We start from the raw sequence: 15,872 nt of genomic DNA, 5'->3' as shown, positions 1-15,872 counted from the left end.
AATTACAAAAAATATATACAAGAAAAAATATTTTGGGGGAAATTATACCACCACCCAAAAGGGCACTTTGGAGACTGGAACGGCAAAGGGGCATGTGCTCTGCACAGGTAGAGCCCTATCTGTGCATGTGCCTGGTTAGGAGGATATCAACATCCTCCCCTCATTACGTAAAATCCTTAGCACCACCTACACATAACTAGGAGACTAACCATCAACCATTTATTACTTTATTTCCAAAAATGCAAAATTCACTGGGACATTACAGAGACAAAACAAGTTGGTAATGTTTCCATTCTGAAGCTATCTTCTATCGCCAATTGGCTGTCTTCCCAGAGAGCAGAGGGACACCTGGTATACCAGGGAAGTTGGCAGAGGAACCGGTTCTACTTGCTCTGTGGGGTCAGTTGTGTAAAGTAACCAAGTAAAAATATGTTGAAGTACTAGTATTGGTACTTTACTTAACTATTTATATTTTTTACAACTTTTACATTCCTAATGATTTTTTTAAACTTTTTACTCCATACAATTTCCCTGACACCCAAAAGCACTTGTTACATTTTGAATGCTTAGCAGGATAGGAAAAGTGTCCACGCTTATCAAGAGAACATCCCTGGTCATCCCTACTGCTTCTGATCTGGAGGACTCACTAAACAGAGAACATCCCTGGTCATCCCTACTGCTTCTGATCTGGCGGACTCACTAAACACATGCTTTGTTGTAAATTATGTCTCAGTGTTGGAGTGTGCCCCTGGCTATCTCCAAAAAATTATTTAAAAAAAAGCTAATTGTGCCATCTGTTTTGCTCAATAAGGAATTCCTAATGATTTATACTTTTACTTTTGACACTTGAGTACATTTTAGCAATTACATTTACTTTTAATACTTATATATTTAAAAACAAATACTTTTTAGACTTTTATTCAAGTAGTATTTTACTGGGTGACTTTTACTTGAGTACTTTTTTTATTAAGTTATCTTTACTTTTACTCAAGTATGACAATTGGATACTTTTGCCACCACTGGTGCCAGATGAACCAATCCAATCATAAGACATAAGCGGAAATACCCTACTGCCATGGTTCCTTTGGTTACAGTATGCAAATACATCATGTTATAATTGAACCAAGTCTAATGTCTATTTCAGCTTTAGGGACAAGTTTAAGAGACAGAATCAACCATGTCAATACAGAAGTTCATAATGAGTGTACAAAGACAATGACATTTCAAATTAGGTGAAAAATAAGTTACATTTTTACAAACACCACACATACCTTACACACAGTGCCTGATTGCTATGTGCTTGCACCTGTTCCTGGTCCAGGTGCAATTACAATTAGTAATTGTACTCCCAAGTCTAAAGTTTATCAACATTTCCACTAATACAGTCATTCAAAACATTGCACATCGGAGCTCATTATACTGTATGTGTCTCAAAAGAGCAAAATAGGGAGGAGCTTTGACCACTCCCACCAGCTCAGTATTTGAGTCACTCCAGAGTCTTCCTGAGGAATTCCACAAGCAGATGATGGGGGAAGCCAAAGTCTGTCTGGATAATCACATAACCCTACAGACAGAAAATAATGCATTTATTTAGTCCTATAGTTTGTGTATACATTATATTTGGAGTTTATGATAAGTAAGAGTGAAGTACAGGTGTATGAGTACTCACATCCTGAGAAACAACCTGGGGCTTGATGATATCAAACAGATTTGCTCCCTGTTTGTCCATGAGTGCAGTTAAACCTGGTTCTAGTTCTAAGACAACAAGACGAGAAGAAAAACATATTGTTCAAAACAACACACACACATCCCCCAGGTCACAAACTGGTTAACTGAACATTGTTTCAATGTCATTTGTCAACATATTGTGACGTGGAAAACACATTCGATTTTTAAAAAAGTAATCAACTGTTGTTTTTAGGGTAACATTTCAACCACAGGATTATGTCATGGTAATCAATTTTCAACAAGACAAACCTTGTATAAAATAGGTTGAATTTGTACCTTTGAAAAAAAATGTCAGCTCTTCAATGTAATATCCACAACAAGAAAAAAAAACACCTGGGCAGCACCTCCTACTGGAGAGTTGATCTATCTACAGCTATCCATTTTGGTCTCCCATCCAGGGTTTTAACCAAGCCCAGCCATGCTCAGCTTTGCTGTTTCTCACTGACTATTACCAATGTGCTATTGTGAGAATGATTGTTGTGAAATCTCCACTTACAGTAATAGATTCACTATTGCAATTGTAGTCATTCCAAAAGATACATTCAACAGAGCAAATGAAATGAATCCATATTTTTTTCAATCATATCATCAATGATTATTTACGCATATATACACAATATGGCCAAATGTATGTGGCCACCCCTTCATATTAGTGGATTTGGCTATTTCAGCCACAACCGTTGCTGACAGGTGTATAAAATCGAGCACGCAGTCATGCAATCACCATACACAAACATTGGCAGTACAATGGCCTGTACTGAAGAGCTCAGTGACTTTCAACGTGGCACCATCAAAGGATGACACCTTTCCATAAAGTCAGTTCGTCAAATTTCTTCCCTGCTAGAGCTGCCCCGGTCAAATGTAAGCGCTGTTATTATGAAGGGGAAACGTCTAGAAGCAGCTGCGAAGTGGATGCAACACTCGGTTGCAACACTGACTACAGAGTTCCAAACTGCCTCTGTAAGCAACTTCAGCATAAAAACTGTTAGTCGGGAACTTCATGAAATGGGTTTCCATGGCCGAGCAGCCTAAGATCACCATGTGCAATGTCGAGCGTTGGCTGGAGTGGTGTAAATCTCGCCACCATTGGACTCTGAAGCAGTGGAAACGCGTTCTCTGGAGTGATGAATCACACTTCACCATCTGGCAGTCTGACAGATGAATCTGGGTTTGGCGGTATCCTGGAGAACACTACCTCCCTGAATGCATAGTGCCATCTGTAAAGTTTAGTAGAGAAGGAATAATGGTCTGGGGCTGTTTTACATGGTTCAGGCTAGGCCCCTTAGTTCCAGTGAAGGGAAATCTTAACGCTACAGCACACAATTACATTCTAGACGATTCTGTGCTTCCAATTTTGTGGCAACAGTTTGGGGAAGGCCCTTTCCTGTTTCAGCATGACAATGCCCCGTGCACAAAGTGAGGTCCATACAGAAATGGTTTGTTGATATCGGTGTGGAAGAACTTGACTGGCCTGCACAGAGCCCTGACCTCACCCCAATGAACACCTTTGGGATGAATTGTAACGCCGACTGCGAACCAGGCCTAATCGCCCAACATCAGTGCCCGACCTCACTTATGCTTGTGGCTGAATGGAAGCAAGTCCCTGCAGCAATGTTCCAACATCTAGTGGAAAAACTTCCCAAAAGAGTGGAGGCTGTTATAGCAGCAAATGGGGGAGACCAACTCCATATTAATGCCCATGATTTTGGAATGAGATGCTTGACGAGCAGGTATCCACATTCTTTTGGCCATGTAGTGTAGCATTTGGGAAGTCATCAACAGCTATTGTTAAATTCTGCCCAGGATTAAACAAAAAACAGACAATACATATAGGCCTGGGGTTTCAAGCTTTCGTTGATTTCAAATGGAATCTACAAGTTAATAATAAATATGTTGGATTCACTTCTCCGTCTTAACCGAAAATCAGTTAAAGAATAGGATAAAACAAATCTGTATTTAAAGTTAGATTTGATTTAGTCCTAGATTTTTTTGTTAAAATGGAGATGTGAATACAACATATCAATTATTAATTTGTAGATAAACTGGAATTAAAGCCAGACTCAGTGGCACAGATGGAACTATCCAAGCAGAAGATATATCTCATTCTAAATGTTGATATTTAGTTGCGTTTACAACTAAACAAGTCAATAGCACTTTTGCAATATGGCAAATAGCCTATTAAGTTGTTAATAAATTATATGTTGGGTTCTCGTCTACATCTCAACCAAAATAAAAGTTAAAGAATAAGATTAAGCCAATGGCTCAGATGGAACTATACAAGCAGTAGATACATCTCCTTTAAATGTTAATGTTGTAGTTGTCAACCAAACACAATTCAATATTACTTTTGTGTAGATGTAATGTAACAGTATTTATTCAACCTTAAAATTAGTAACTCATCCATGGACACATTGAGGTTACTGTAACAATAAATGTCTTATACAATCATAGAAAGAGTGCATGTTCAGGGTCCCAGGCCTGTGGACATCTTCACAATTGCTATAATAATCTGCACAGAATCTCAAACGGCATTGATCAATTGCACCATGTACTTTAATGTAATCTCAACTGCAATCCAGGTCATTTGGTTGTGGTATTAGATGAAGTAAGTTGTTGTATAAATAAACCAAATATCTGACATTGCATTCCAATTTGAACTTTGTTGTGCGTTTAAATGTTCTAAAGCACAGTGATAACACATTTACGTGACAACTAATCCACAAATAAGACATTGATTTTCCATTGGAATCTGGTTGTGCTTTTAGATGGTTGAAAGCATAGTGATAACACATTGGGAATTCAACAAACTTTTGGCTGTCTTTTTGAGTGGGTTAAAATAGTTCGGAATCTCCTCGATCAACGTATCTGCTCAATATTACCCAATTCTCCCATGTTGAAAATGCATGGTATGCCCAGTGGGATATCTCAATTCACTAAATGGGACAGGATGAAACAGAACTCACCAGATATTACTTTTGGGACACCTATTTTTTTCGCTGCCTCTTAAATATTCAATGTGTGCTTCAACCATCTGGAGAGCAAAAGAAAATAACAAAGAAGCAATCTACCAACGTTACATGTCACTTAGATAGTGATTCAATGAGTCTACTTAATTCTCACCTGCAGTGTGTCTTTGGACAGTGATTCCTTCATTATGGAAATTCTTTTGTGGAAAGAAGAAAAGTCTTTTTTTTTTTTACTTGCACAGATGTCGACAGCAGTGTAGGGTACTTGTTAGTGAACATGCAACCAGGAAGTTTGCAATCAAGAATTGAACCGTTAGTCACTGTAACCATTATGGAGGCACAGTGAATTCATCACAATAACAGTTACAGACATGTAGACCTATGTACATGCTCACAGAATAGGCATGAAAATGGAATAAGACTCACTGTGGCACTGTAGCGTTTAGAATCAGTTTCTTCTCAGCGTATGAAGTTCTCACAACAACCTCCACCTCCTAGACAGCGACAAACTTCATTTAGCTACTAATCTGGGAGAAAAGGTTGTCTGATGCCATGTTATTTAAATCATGAAAACAACATATGGCTGAACGTCTCAAAGTAAAGTCCTGGGATGTCCTCAGCTCCACTGGTCAGCTTCACTGCAGCCAAAGCTCTAACAGAGGTGCCCAGTGGGGTCGTCCACATTTGAGGCACTGACACACTCCACACCCTCAGAAATGGCTCCTCAGAGGAGAGTAACTGACAGAGGGAAACAGACAGATACAGTATGTCATACAGGCTGAGAGACACACACATTTACCTGTATACACACATATGTATACAGATTGCATTCATCTGCTAGGATTATTTAAAACACAATGCAAGCTTAAGACACCACAAAATGTGCATTGATCCATAGTCATAGTACCGCAGATGCCAAGATAGGTCACATGGTCTGTGGAGCTGATAGAAGTCTGAGGATTGTACTGACTGGGTTTGTCACATTACCTGGCTTAGGAACTCTGACATTTCGCTTGACAAATACACTTCGTAAAGTTCCTGTAATTAAATTGACCATGTTAATAGCACAAATTAAATACACAAATCAGCTTGAAGTCACCATGTAAGATAGAGTTTACTTGCCACATCATACTTGTAGACATTGCTTTTGCTCCATCACGCTATTACACAGTGAGTTGCCCTGCCTCTAACATAACCCCCAACAACAACAACTCCTGATTACTTAAATGACGTCTTTCTACATTTAAGTCAGTAGCAGTCTCTCTTATCCAGAGCAACATATAGTAGTGAGTGCATACATTTTCGTAACGGTCCCCCGTGGGAATCAAACCCACAACCCTGGCGTTGCAAGTGCCATGTTCTACCAACTGCGCCACACAGGATCATGTTAGAGTGACTTCCACTAGTCAGGTCAACACCCACTGTGAGCTCCAGGCCAGAGATGTTGAGGACAAAACGTCCATCTTGGTGGGAAGCTGTAATTAAGGTGTTGAAGACCTCATCAGAGATCCAAAAGTAAAGCATGCGGTCCTCTGTCAGCTGGCTGGGGTGGAATACAGAGGCATTGATGACAGCTGTCACATTGTTGTATTTGGCCAGACCCTGGACATTGAGAAGAAGTCAGAATAGCAGGTAAAACCCTGCACATAGATACCCTAACATATACAATAACAGTTGATATTGTGCATCATCATCTAGCATATAAATGGATGCTAAACAAAAATAATGAAGGGCTATACACTGCACCTTGTGATATGATTCAATGTAATGTGATGTGATGACAGGGGCAGAAGTTACACCAATATTCATGCTGATGTCACCATCACTAAGGAATTGCTCTGTGGGAATCAAAGGGGAAATGTAAACATATGTATATAGATGACAGACATAAATAACATAACGTTTTGTTGTAGGCTTTATGTCATCATCATCTACCCAAACTCCAAAAACGTGACCATACCTGCTCGTTCCTGTATAAAGTCAGCCAGTATGTTTGCCACATTATTGATCTCCTTGCAGATCGGCAATTAAGCAAATACATTCCCTATGAATAACATTGTTTCATTATTTGTTGCAGCTGATGAGATCATGTGTCAGCAAGGTCGCATTAACCAAACAGTAGAGGGCAGAGTTGAGCTGTCAGTCAGTCCTCTTTCCATCACATTGGACTTTTTTGTCGTTTTGGCAAAAGTATGTTCTCCGTCCTCTCTCTGTCAAAGACAGTACAGTATGAAGATAGGCATTTACTGCTTCTCCAATGGAAATCCGCGATCACACTTGTAAGTGATGTCATGGCGACGTTGGCTAGCTGAGCAAAGGATAATCTGTCAATCGGCAAACGGAAGACGGTCAGATGAGACAGATATTTCACCGTAAATGTGAAGCATCCGCTTGGCGTTTCAAACTCACTGCCAAATATGGAAGACCGCTGGCCGGCAGTGGGAGAAGATAAAGCGAGATCAATATTGGCCGACATTCTGCTAATTTTCTCATCGATTAAACATTTGATGTGAATATACATTTTCCTGTTCCCAAAACTATAATATGTTACGAACATAGTGGACTACGTTTTGTAGAATTTACCCTTTGCCAAAGTAAAAAATAATGGCGTTGTTTAGAAGGAGTGCAAAAACGAATTGAGTTATTGCACAAGCGCATTTCACAGAGTAGGCCTTCTCTAACGGAAATGCTAGCTCGTGCTTGGCTCTGCCCACCTCCTTGCTTCTTCCGACCACTGACTTATTTCTTCATGTTTGAAACAACGGGCTGTGGTCTATCTTGGTTTAGTTATAACAATCTTTTATTCTCCCCTCCTCGATAGCCTCCTTTTGGTGTATCCTTCTCCTTCTTCTTCTTCGGAGTTTAACAGCGGTTGGCATCCAAAATGTTGCTTTACCGCCCCCAACTGGACTATCATATACAAAATACAATTAAAATAATAATTTAAAAAAGATATGTATATAGATATGTACAAAAAAAACACCCTTCAAACTAACCCTATACTCATTAAAATCATTACCCCATTCTACTACTTGATCTTATCTACTCCTGCACCATGTCAATGACCTGGGACACGACCACTCAACACACCCTGAAACTCTTCTAAAGTCAAATCTCGTATACCCAAATACTTCTCTGTAGCTGCCACCACAACATCTATTTTCTGTGATTTACATTCCATTTCTGCGGGACAGTTGAAAGCCATTGCTATGAATGCTAAGAAGTCAACATTACTGAAGCTTAAATCACTTGCTTGCTGTTTGGGGTTTTAGGCTGGGTTTCTGTACAGCACTTTGTGACATCAGCTGATGTAAGAAGGGCTTTATAAATACATTTGATTGATTGATAACTCATTGGCCTATCCCTCTGTGCTGGCACAGATTTACTACTCACAGGGATCCTGACCCATCCTCTTCTACTTTCTTCCCTGCCTCAGCATACGACACCTTATGCACTACTCTGACTCTAGCCACCTCAACCTGCCTCTCTCGCACTTCCGATCCCCAGCAACATGGGCACCCCTACAGTTGACACACACAACTTTTCCACCGAAACTACACAATCCTCTATCCCATGACCTCCTGTACACTTCCCACATCTTAGAATCTCCCTCCTACAAACTGCTGCGACATGACCATAAACGTTGCATCTGAAACACCACAGTGGGTTCGACACAAAAGCTCTAACAGCATAACTGATATATCCTAACATGACTTTGTCGGGTAAAGACTCTGACTCAAAACTCAAAAGGACTGACAGTGACTCCTCTGTTTCACCATGCTCACCACCGGGACTGCATCTCACCAAACAGCAGGCATCACAAATACCAGGAATCTTTAACTTCAATTGCTCCACCTCCACACTTAATGCTTCCCCAGAAATCACTCCTTTCAATTGTGCCCTGTTCCGAAGAGCAAAGCAAGAAACAGATCTTGACCCAAGTTGCGTGACACGAAGCGCCCGCTCCCTTTGATTGGAACAAACACACACAAATATCACTACAGGTTACCTTCACTGATTCAACTGTACCCAACTCCTTTCTCACCAACCCTGAAACCACAAATGGATCTGCCAAAAGGCAAGGATCCATTTTCTTCAAAAATGTCACTCCTACTGGACCAGATTCCTCTTCATCGTGTTCATTGATGCACCACACCTTCCATCTCACTTAACTCGCTCTCCTTCACTTTCATTTCACCTCCAGAACTTGATCTGGAGCACGGCTCACTTTGTTTGTACTTGACTCTTCTTCAACACCCCCAATCTCCCTTTTTATTTCCTGAAATTCAGTTCCAACCTCAGTTTTCCTCATTTTCTTTAACCTCTTCTTCCTCTTTTCCCCCCCTCCATTCCTCCTCAGAAATCCACCTTTCTGTGTCCCTGTCCCAATATTCCTCTTCTCCGGACTTTGCTTGCGGCCCGGTGAAATCCCGACATAACATCTCATAATGGTCCTTCTCTCCTCGGAAACTTGTCTTCTCTGGGCGCCGACATTTTGAGAGAATGAGCAGTGGCCACACACCTTTTGGTGTATCCTACCGCAGAAAAGTTTTGGTATCTGCCACACCACTTTGAATCAGCTGTTGTATTGTCGGAGGAGAAAATCATACACACATTAAAAAAAATATTCTACTTCTCCTTTATCTATAAAATGTCTTCCACAATAAACTTCCCACTCAACCTGAAGAAATAAGCTACTAAAACCTTTTGGGATGCATTTCAGTACTGGATCACATATAACAATGTGGTCTCAGAGTATTTTGTATTATTCTGTACGTAAGTCCGAGACACTCCATTTATGGTCACTTAAGTAGAGTGGTTGGTCAGATAATGTGAATGTCTAGCAACCTAAAGGTTGTGATTTCGAATCTCATCATGGACAACTTTAGCTAATTAGCAACTTTTCAACTACTTTCAACTTTTTAGCTACCATGAAACGACTGAGCATGTTAACTAACCCTTCCCTAACTCTAACCGTAACCCTTTAGCTAACCTTTCCCTAACCTTAACCCTTTAACCTAACTCCTAAACTTAACCCTAATCTTAACCCTAACCCCTAACCCTAGAGACATCAGCATGCTTCAGTTCGGCTGCTCGCATACTCCCTTAAAAGACGTTCACTTGAAAAATTAGAAAAAGTCAGCAAAACTACTGTTTGTCCATCACGAGACGCCGTAGCCAGTATACACTTCCTCAAAATAGTCTGAATGAATCTAAGATATCTCAAGAAATCTGTCATTCATTTTGAAGTTTTTGCAGAGGAGATCTTAGTTGCGCAATTTTACATGTAACTAAGATGTTTGGTGCAGTATTTCTCAATAAAAATTGCATGAAAATGAGTTGTCTCTCATTGAATGACAACAAAGACTTTATTGAAGAATGCCTACTGTTGACCAATCACCGACGAAGGGGCTTAGACTTCAGCTCCAAACTTTGGCCTGCCTCCTGAAAAAAAATGGTGTGCCTGAAAAGCCCCAAAAATCCTCACTGAAGTCCAAATTGAACAAAAACGTCACAAAATGTTGTCATAATATATGCACAAACTCTTCTGAACTGATTTGGCTGGGAAGAATGCGGACTCCTTAACCCCTAGCTTAGCTAACATTAGCGAGCTAGCTAACATTAGCCAACTAGCTAGAATTCGTAACATATCATATACGTTTTGCAAATTCGTAACATATTGTACATTTTGCAAATTCATAACATATTGTACGTTTTGCAAATTCGGAATATATAATACGAAGTGTAATTCGTAAAATGTAAATACAGAATAACACAAAATGCTCTGAGACCAGGTTGTCCCACTGGGTACACCATGTCATTTCAACATGGAGAATTGGTTAACATTTGGTAGATAGCCTATGTTGATCAATGAGATTCCAACTTATTTTCACCCACTCAAAAAGACAGCCAAAAGCTAAAAGCTCAACCAAATTCCTAATCAATGTCTGATTTTTCGTTTAGTTGTCACCTAAATATGTTATCAGTGCACTTTCAACCATTTCAAAGCACACCAAAGTTCAAATTGGAATACAATGTCAGATATTTTGTTTATTTATACAACAATTTAATGAGTCATCAATTTGCTTGATCTAATATCACAACTAAATTACCTGGGTTGCAGTTAGTAGAGATTACATTAAAGCATATGGTGCAAGTGATCGATACTGTTTGAGATTCTGTGCAGATTATTATAGCAATTGTGAAGATTTCCACAGGCCTGGGACCCTGAACATGCACACCTTCTATGATTACATAAGAAGGCATTTATTGTTACAGTAACTTCAATGTGTCCATAGATGAGTTACTAATTTTAAGGTTGAATAAATACTGTTACATTAGTTTGTAAGATAGCCTTAATATTAGGCTTTTACTGTCTTACAAAAGTAATATTGAATTGTGTTTGGTTGACAACTACAACATTAACATTTAAAGGAGATGTATCTACTGCTTGTATAGTTCCATCTGAGCCATTGGCTTAATCCTATTCTTTAACTTTTATTTTGGTTGAGATGTAGATGTGAATCCAACATATAATTTGTTAACTTGTCGACAAGTTAATAGGCTATTTACCGTATTGCAAAAGTGATATTGAATTGTGTTTGGTTGTCAACGCAACCAAATATCAACTTTTTAAGGAGATGTATCTTCTGCTTGGATAGCTCCATCTGTGCCACTGAGTCTGGCTTTAATTCCAGTTTATCTACAAATTAATAATTGATATGTTGTATTCACATCTCCATTTTAACCAAAAATCTAAGTTAAAGAAAAGGACTAAATCAAATCAAACTTTAAATGCACTTTGATTTGATTTAATCCTATTCTTTAACTTTTATTTTTGGTTGAGATGGAGATGTGAATCAAACATATTTATTAGCCTTTAAATTTCATACAAGCACATTTTCGCCGACATTCACTTTGACCTTTTTCAAAAGTAGGTGAGAGAGGGCGGAGGAGAGAGGATGCAGGACTTGAGCAAATCTAATTGAGTAAAGGCCAATGAGACATATACCACAGATAGAACAATGAGACAGATATTTCACTGGATGTATAAATGCGAAGCATCCACTTGGCGTTTCCACTCACTACCAAAAATGGTAGTGAGAGGAAGCCCAGTGGACAGCAGTGGGAGAAGATGGAAGGAGTTGGATTTTTGACAGACATTCTGCAAATGTTGTCATCGATTAAACATTTGATCTCAATACAGTTTTCTGTTCCCAAAACTAGACTTTTGCCAAAGTCTTAAAAAATCGTGTTGTTTAGAAGGAGTGCAAAGGTGAATTGAGTTATTGCACACGTGCACTTCCCAGAGTAGGCGTTCCCTAACGGAAATATGCAGATGTGTGCTATAACGGCCCAATAGGATCTCGCTAACTCGTGCTTGGCTTTGCCCACCTCCTTGCTTGTTCTTCCCATTATTTGTTCCCATTCCAACAACAGGGTGTGGTCTATCTTGGTTTAGTTTTTAAAATATTTGCATATAGGTCCAACTGTAAATTGGTCTTATCCTAAACTTCCCTCTTAGGTCACTCACCTGGCTTTTAATAACCAACTTCCCTGTGAAGGTGATAAAGTCTGTAAACAGCCTCTTCAGCCAGCCAGGTCTACAGACAGAATGTAAAGCATAGGGTTTGTATTTTATGTAGCAGTTTTACTTTTCTTGTCGAAAAACAGAGAGCAGTTGACAAGTGTAATATATTGCACAATTTTCTCTAGGTTTCATGTTCACGTTCACTCACTCTTTGTCTCCCTGCAGCAGGAGATTGAGCTTGTGGAAGGTGAGGTAACAGACTGAGGTATCTGCGGCAACTTTCTCTTTTCCACAATCTGAGACATAGAAAGACTGGTCAGTGCCAAGAAATACATTACAACACATCACAATAAAACTCTGTTTATAAGATTCCTTTAAACTCTTGAGGAGAATGAGAATGAGAGTGGACATTGAAAACTACAAAAACAATGGACAGAAAAATCTACTTACAAAGTTTGGGGTTAATGCCGAGATCAATATGTGACTCAATTTCAAAATCTACTGAATGGCCCACGTTGACACTGCAAACAGTGACACATGGCAGTGTCACCAGCACACAGTTATCTAAGGTCAACATACAAGCCTTAGTAGTAGCCTACATACCAGGATATTTGGTTAAAATACAACATAACATTAAAACTCACAGAAAATGATATAAAAAATCTGAACATAAACTGATCAACAATAGTTCCATCTTTTTCCTGCTCAGTGTCATCCTCCCCAGTTACAGTGATTGATGGAAGGACTCACAGCCAGCTGCCATATTCATACTGGATGGTTCCCTTGAAAACAGCAGACACGTTGGAGATAGCAATCTCAATGCCTTTAACTGGCTTCAGCTCAAACTCACTCCGCCCAATCGACAGGTTATGGATCTCCAGACTGAGAGGGCAAAGATCAGGAGAGGATAATATTATTGGTTGTTCCTTAAAAGAGCCAACCAACAAAGCACTGGCAACAGAGTTGACGTTCAATCTGCTTGTGATTTAAAAATGAGTGCTTATGCATTCATCCAAACATGTGCCATATACTTCATCTATCTATGATTAGCGAATGTAGGACAAAATTATTGTAAGTGAGGAAATGGAGGAGAATGAAAGGAAAAGCATGCACACGTGGTGCTGGTGTGCTGACTGTGGAAGGAGAGAGGTCCACTCACTTGGTAAGCCCATATTTAACCTTTCCAACAAAGAGAATAGACTTCTCGCTGTTGATGCTTGGATATTTGGCATGCTGGAATGCAGCCTGGATCACCTTGGTGGTCTTCTCATTTACTGAAGACAAAATAGACATGTTGTCTGTATGAGATTAAAGCTAATACTCAACAAAACAGTTCAACTACCAAGTCAGTAAAAGCTCATGTTTTTATTCAAACAAAAACAATGCAATAAGGAAGCTATAAAGCACTTTCAGCAACAGGTGAGAGAGATCCTAGAGAACACCAGAAAGAGAGAGAGAGAGAGAGAGAGAGAGAGAGAGAGAGAGAGAGAGAGAGAGAGAGAGACGGGAATAAAGTAGTCATACTGACAGACCATTGCTGCAGAGTAGGTCAGCCTACAGACAGCCCCAGTGAATCTGTATGCAGAGACAGGATTCAGACAGGAGCGGGATATCCCAACCAGGCCCAGGAACAGCAGCAGGACTGGGAGTGTCATCAAACACTTATCCATCACACAAGCAGCTAAATTAATACTGACTTCAAACTGGATCCCAGAGCTGTGTTGTGTCTCCTCAGAAACTTGCAACTGATCCAGGCTGTGTTGATAATACCGAACAGACAAGCGGAGGAAGAGGGAGGGAACAGAAGACGCCTCCGGGGAGATGGGGGATGGATTGAGGCTAACCTTTGATAAACTAAACATCACAAAACTGCCCCAGTAGGCTATAATTGGGCCTCAACCAGGCCAAAGTTGAAGTCTGAGGATTTGGGGGTGTTTTTTGTTGTGTGGTCTTTCTGGCCCCAGGCAGCTACTTCTGTACATGTGAGGTAGGATTATTATAGGACAGTACATAACAGAGATGTACCCCCAAAAGATTATAGGGCACATTCTCAGAAGCTCCCATACCATCCAGTGACAGGAATGCCAGTATTGACTCAGACCCATCATGATGAATCTATAGAGAACCAATTAGTCAATTTAACTTCCTGAGAAAATATGTACTTTCCAGTAAATAAGTACATGACAGATATGAGTAGTTGCAGAGTGTACTGGGTCAGAGGGAGCAAGTCTCTATGGACCAGAAGTACTAGCTGAACTCTGTAGCCTGCCTGGACAACTCAGAGGAAGCAATGTGGAAAAGGAGGGAAATGTACTACAACCCCACACGGTAAACACAGAATGCAGTTTGCAAACCCCACAATTCTCCAACAGGTCAATTAACTTTGGATTGCAAAAGCTGTAGAGTTGGAGTGGAGGAGGGTTCCCCCTGTGAACTTAAAACATTTGCATGAGATATGCTATGAAAATTAAAAACATATTTATCTGAAACAAGCTTGTGTTATTGAGTACTGCAGATGTGATATAGTATTTGTTCTGTTAGTTGACTAGTAAATTACTGTTTCATAAGAGGCAATCCTTTTAAATAAGTACATTTATTGCATCTATTAATGCAAGTCTACACAAAATATTTATGATACAGTAGCATCCCCTAAACAGCTGTTTTACCAAAATAAAAACATAAAGACAAATCAAATTTGGAACTTACTAGAGGGAAATTACAATTAGTGTATACAATGCATTCGGAAAGTATTCAGACCCCTTGACTTTTTCCACATTTTGCTATGTTACAGCCTTATTGGGAACTGGGAGACTAGTCAAGATCGAGGGAAAGATGAACGGCGCAAAGTACAGAGATATCCTTGATGAAAATCTGCTCCAGAGCGCTCAGGACCTCAGACTGGGGCGAAGGTTCACCAACAGGACAACGATCCTAAGCACACAGCCAAGACAACGCAGGAGTGGCTTCGGGACAAGTCTCTGAATGTCCTTGAGTAGCCCAGCCAGAGCCCGGACTTGAACCCGATCGAATATCTCTGGAGAGACCTGAAAATAGCTGTGCAGCAACGCTCCCCATCCAACCTGACAGAGCTTGAGAGGATCTGCAGAGCAGAATGTGAGAAACTCCCCAAATACAGGTGTGCCAAGCATACCCAAGAAGACTCGAGGCTGTAATCGCTGCAAAAGGTGCTTCAACAAAGTACTGAGTAAAGGGTCTGAATACTTACGTGAATGTAATCAGTTTTTATTCTTAATAAATTAGCAAACATTTCTAAACCTGTTTTTGCTTTGTCATTATTTGGTATTGTGTGTAGATTGATGGTGCGGCGACAATTTAATCCATTTTAGAATAAGGCTGTAACAAAATGTGGAAAAAGTCAAAGGGTCTGAATACTTTCCAAAAATAATCACAATACATATTTTCGTCATCTGTATAACAAGGGAGCAAGTTCGCTATGCATGATTCAATTTTGTTTTTAGACGGATAAAGCAGTCTGGCCTAAGCCCCACACAACTGCATGTTCCTGTGTCAACCATAATTCAGCTTTCAGTTCTTTCACCTTTCCAATGAATTAAAACCACACTATGTTGACATTGCTTTCTATTTCACATCTGAGACAACCAGAAAAGCCTGCGATACTCACACAC

General features: G+C 39.9%; 1 protein-coding gene across 1 annotated transcript; it reads right to left on the bottom strand.

Annotated features, from left to right (window-relative positions):
• Positions 1-213: 213 nt before the first annotated feature.
• LOC106573721 (cholesteryl ester transfer protein) lies at positions 214-13,954 on the bottom strand. The gene is given in 15 exon segments (XM_014149025.2): positions 214-1,564; positions 1,670-1,755; positions 4,692-4,759; positions 4,849-4,891; positions 5,121-5,432; positions 5,682-5,732; positions 6,117-6,296; positions 6,441-6,532; positions 6,655-6,738; positions 12,225-12,298; positions 12,434-12,521; positions 12,676-12,746; positions 12,976-13,107; positions 13,385-13,499; positions 13,754-13,954. Coding segments are annotated over 11 exon segments (1,203 nt in total). The 5' UTR covers positions 13,896-13,954; the 3' UTR covers positions 214-1,564; positions 1,670-1,755; positions 4,692-4,759; positions 4,849-4,891; positions 5,121-5,258.
• Positions 13,955-15,872: the final 1,918 nt, after the last annotated feature.

Source organism: Salmo salar, chromosome ssa16 (genome assembly GCF_905237065.1).
Source record: "Salmo salar chromosome ssa16, Ssal_v3.1, whole genome shotgun sequence".
NCBI classification, from domain to species: Eukaryota; Metazoa; Chordata; class Actinopteri; order Salmoniformes; family Salmonidae; genus Salmo; species Salmo salar.
The sequence above is the reverse complement of the archived record's forward strand: the minus strand, read 5'-3'. Positions and strand labels throughout refer to the sequence as shown.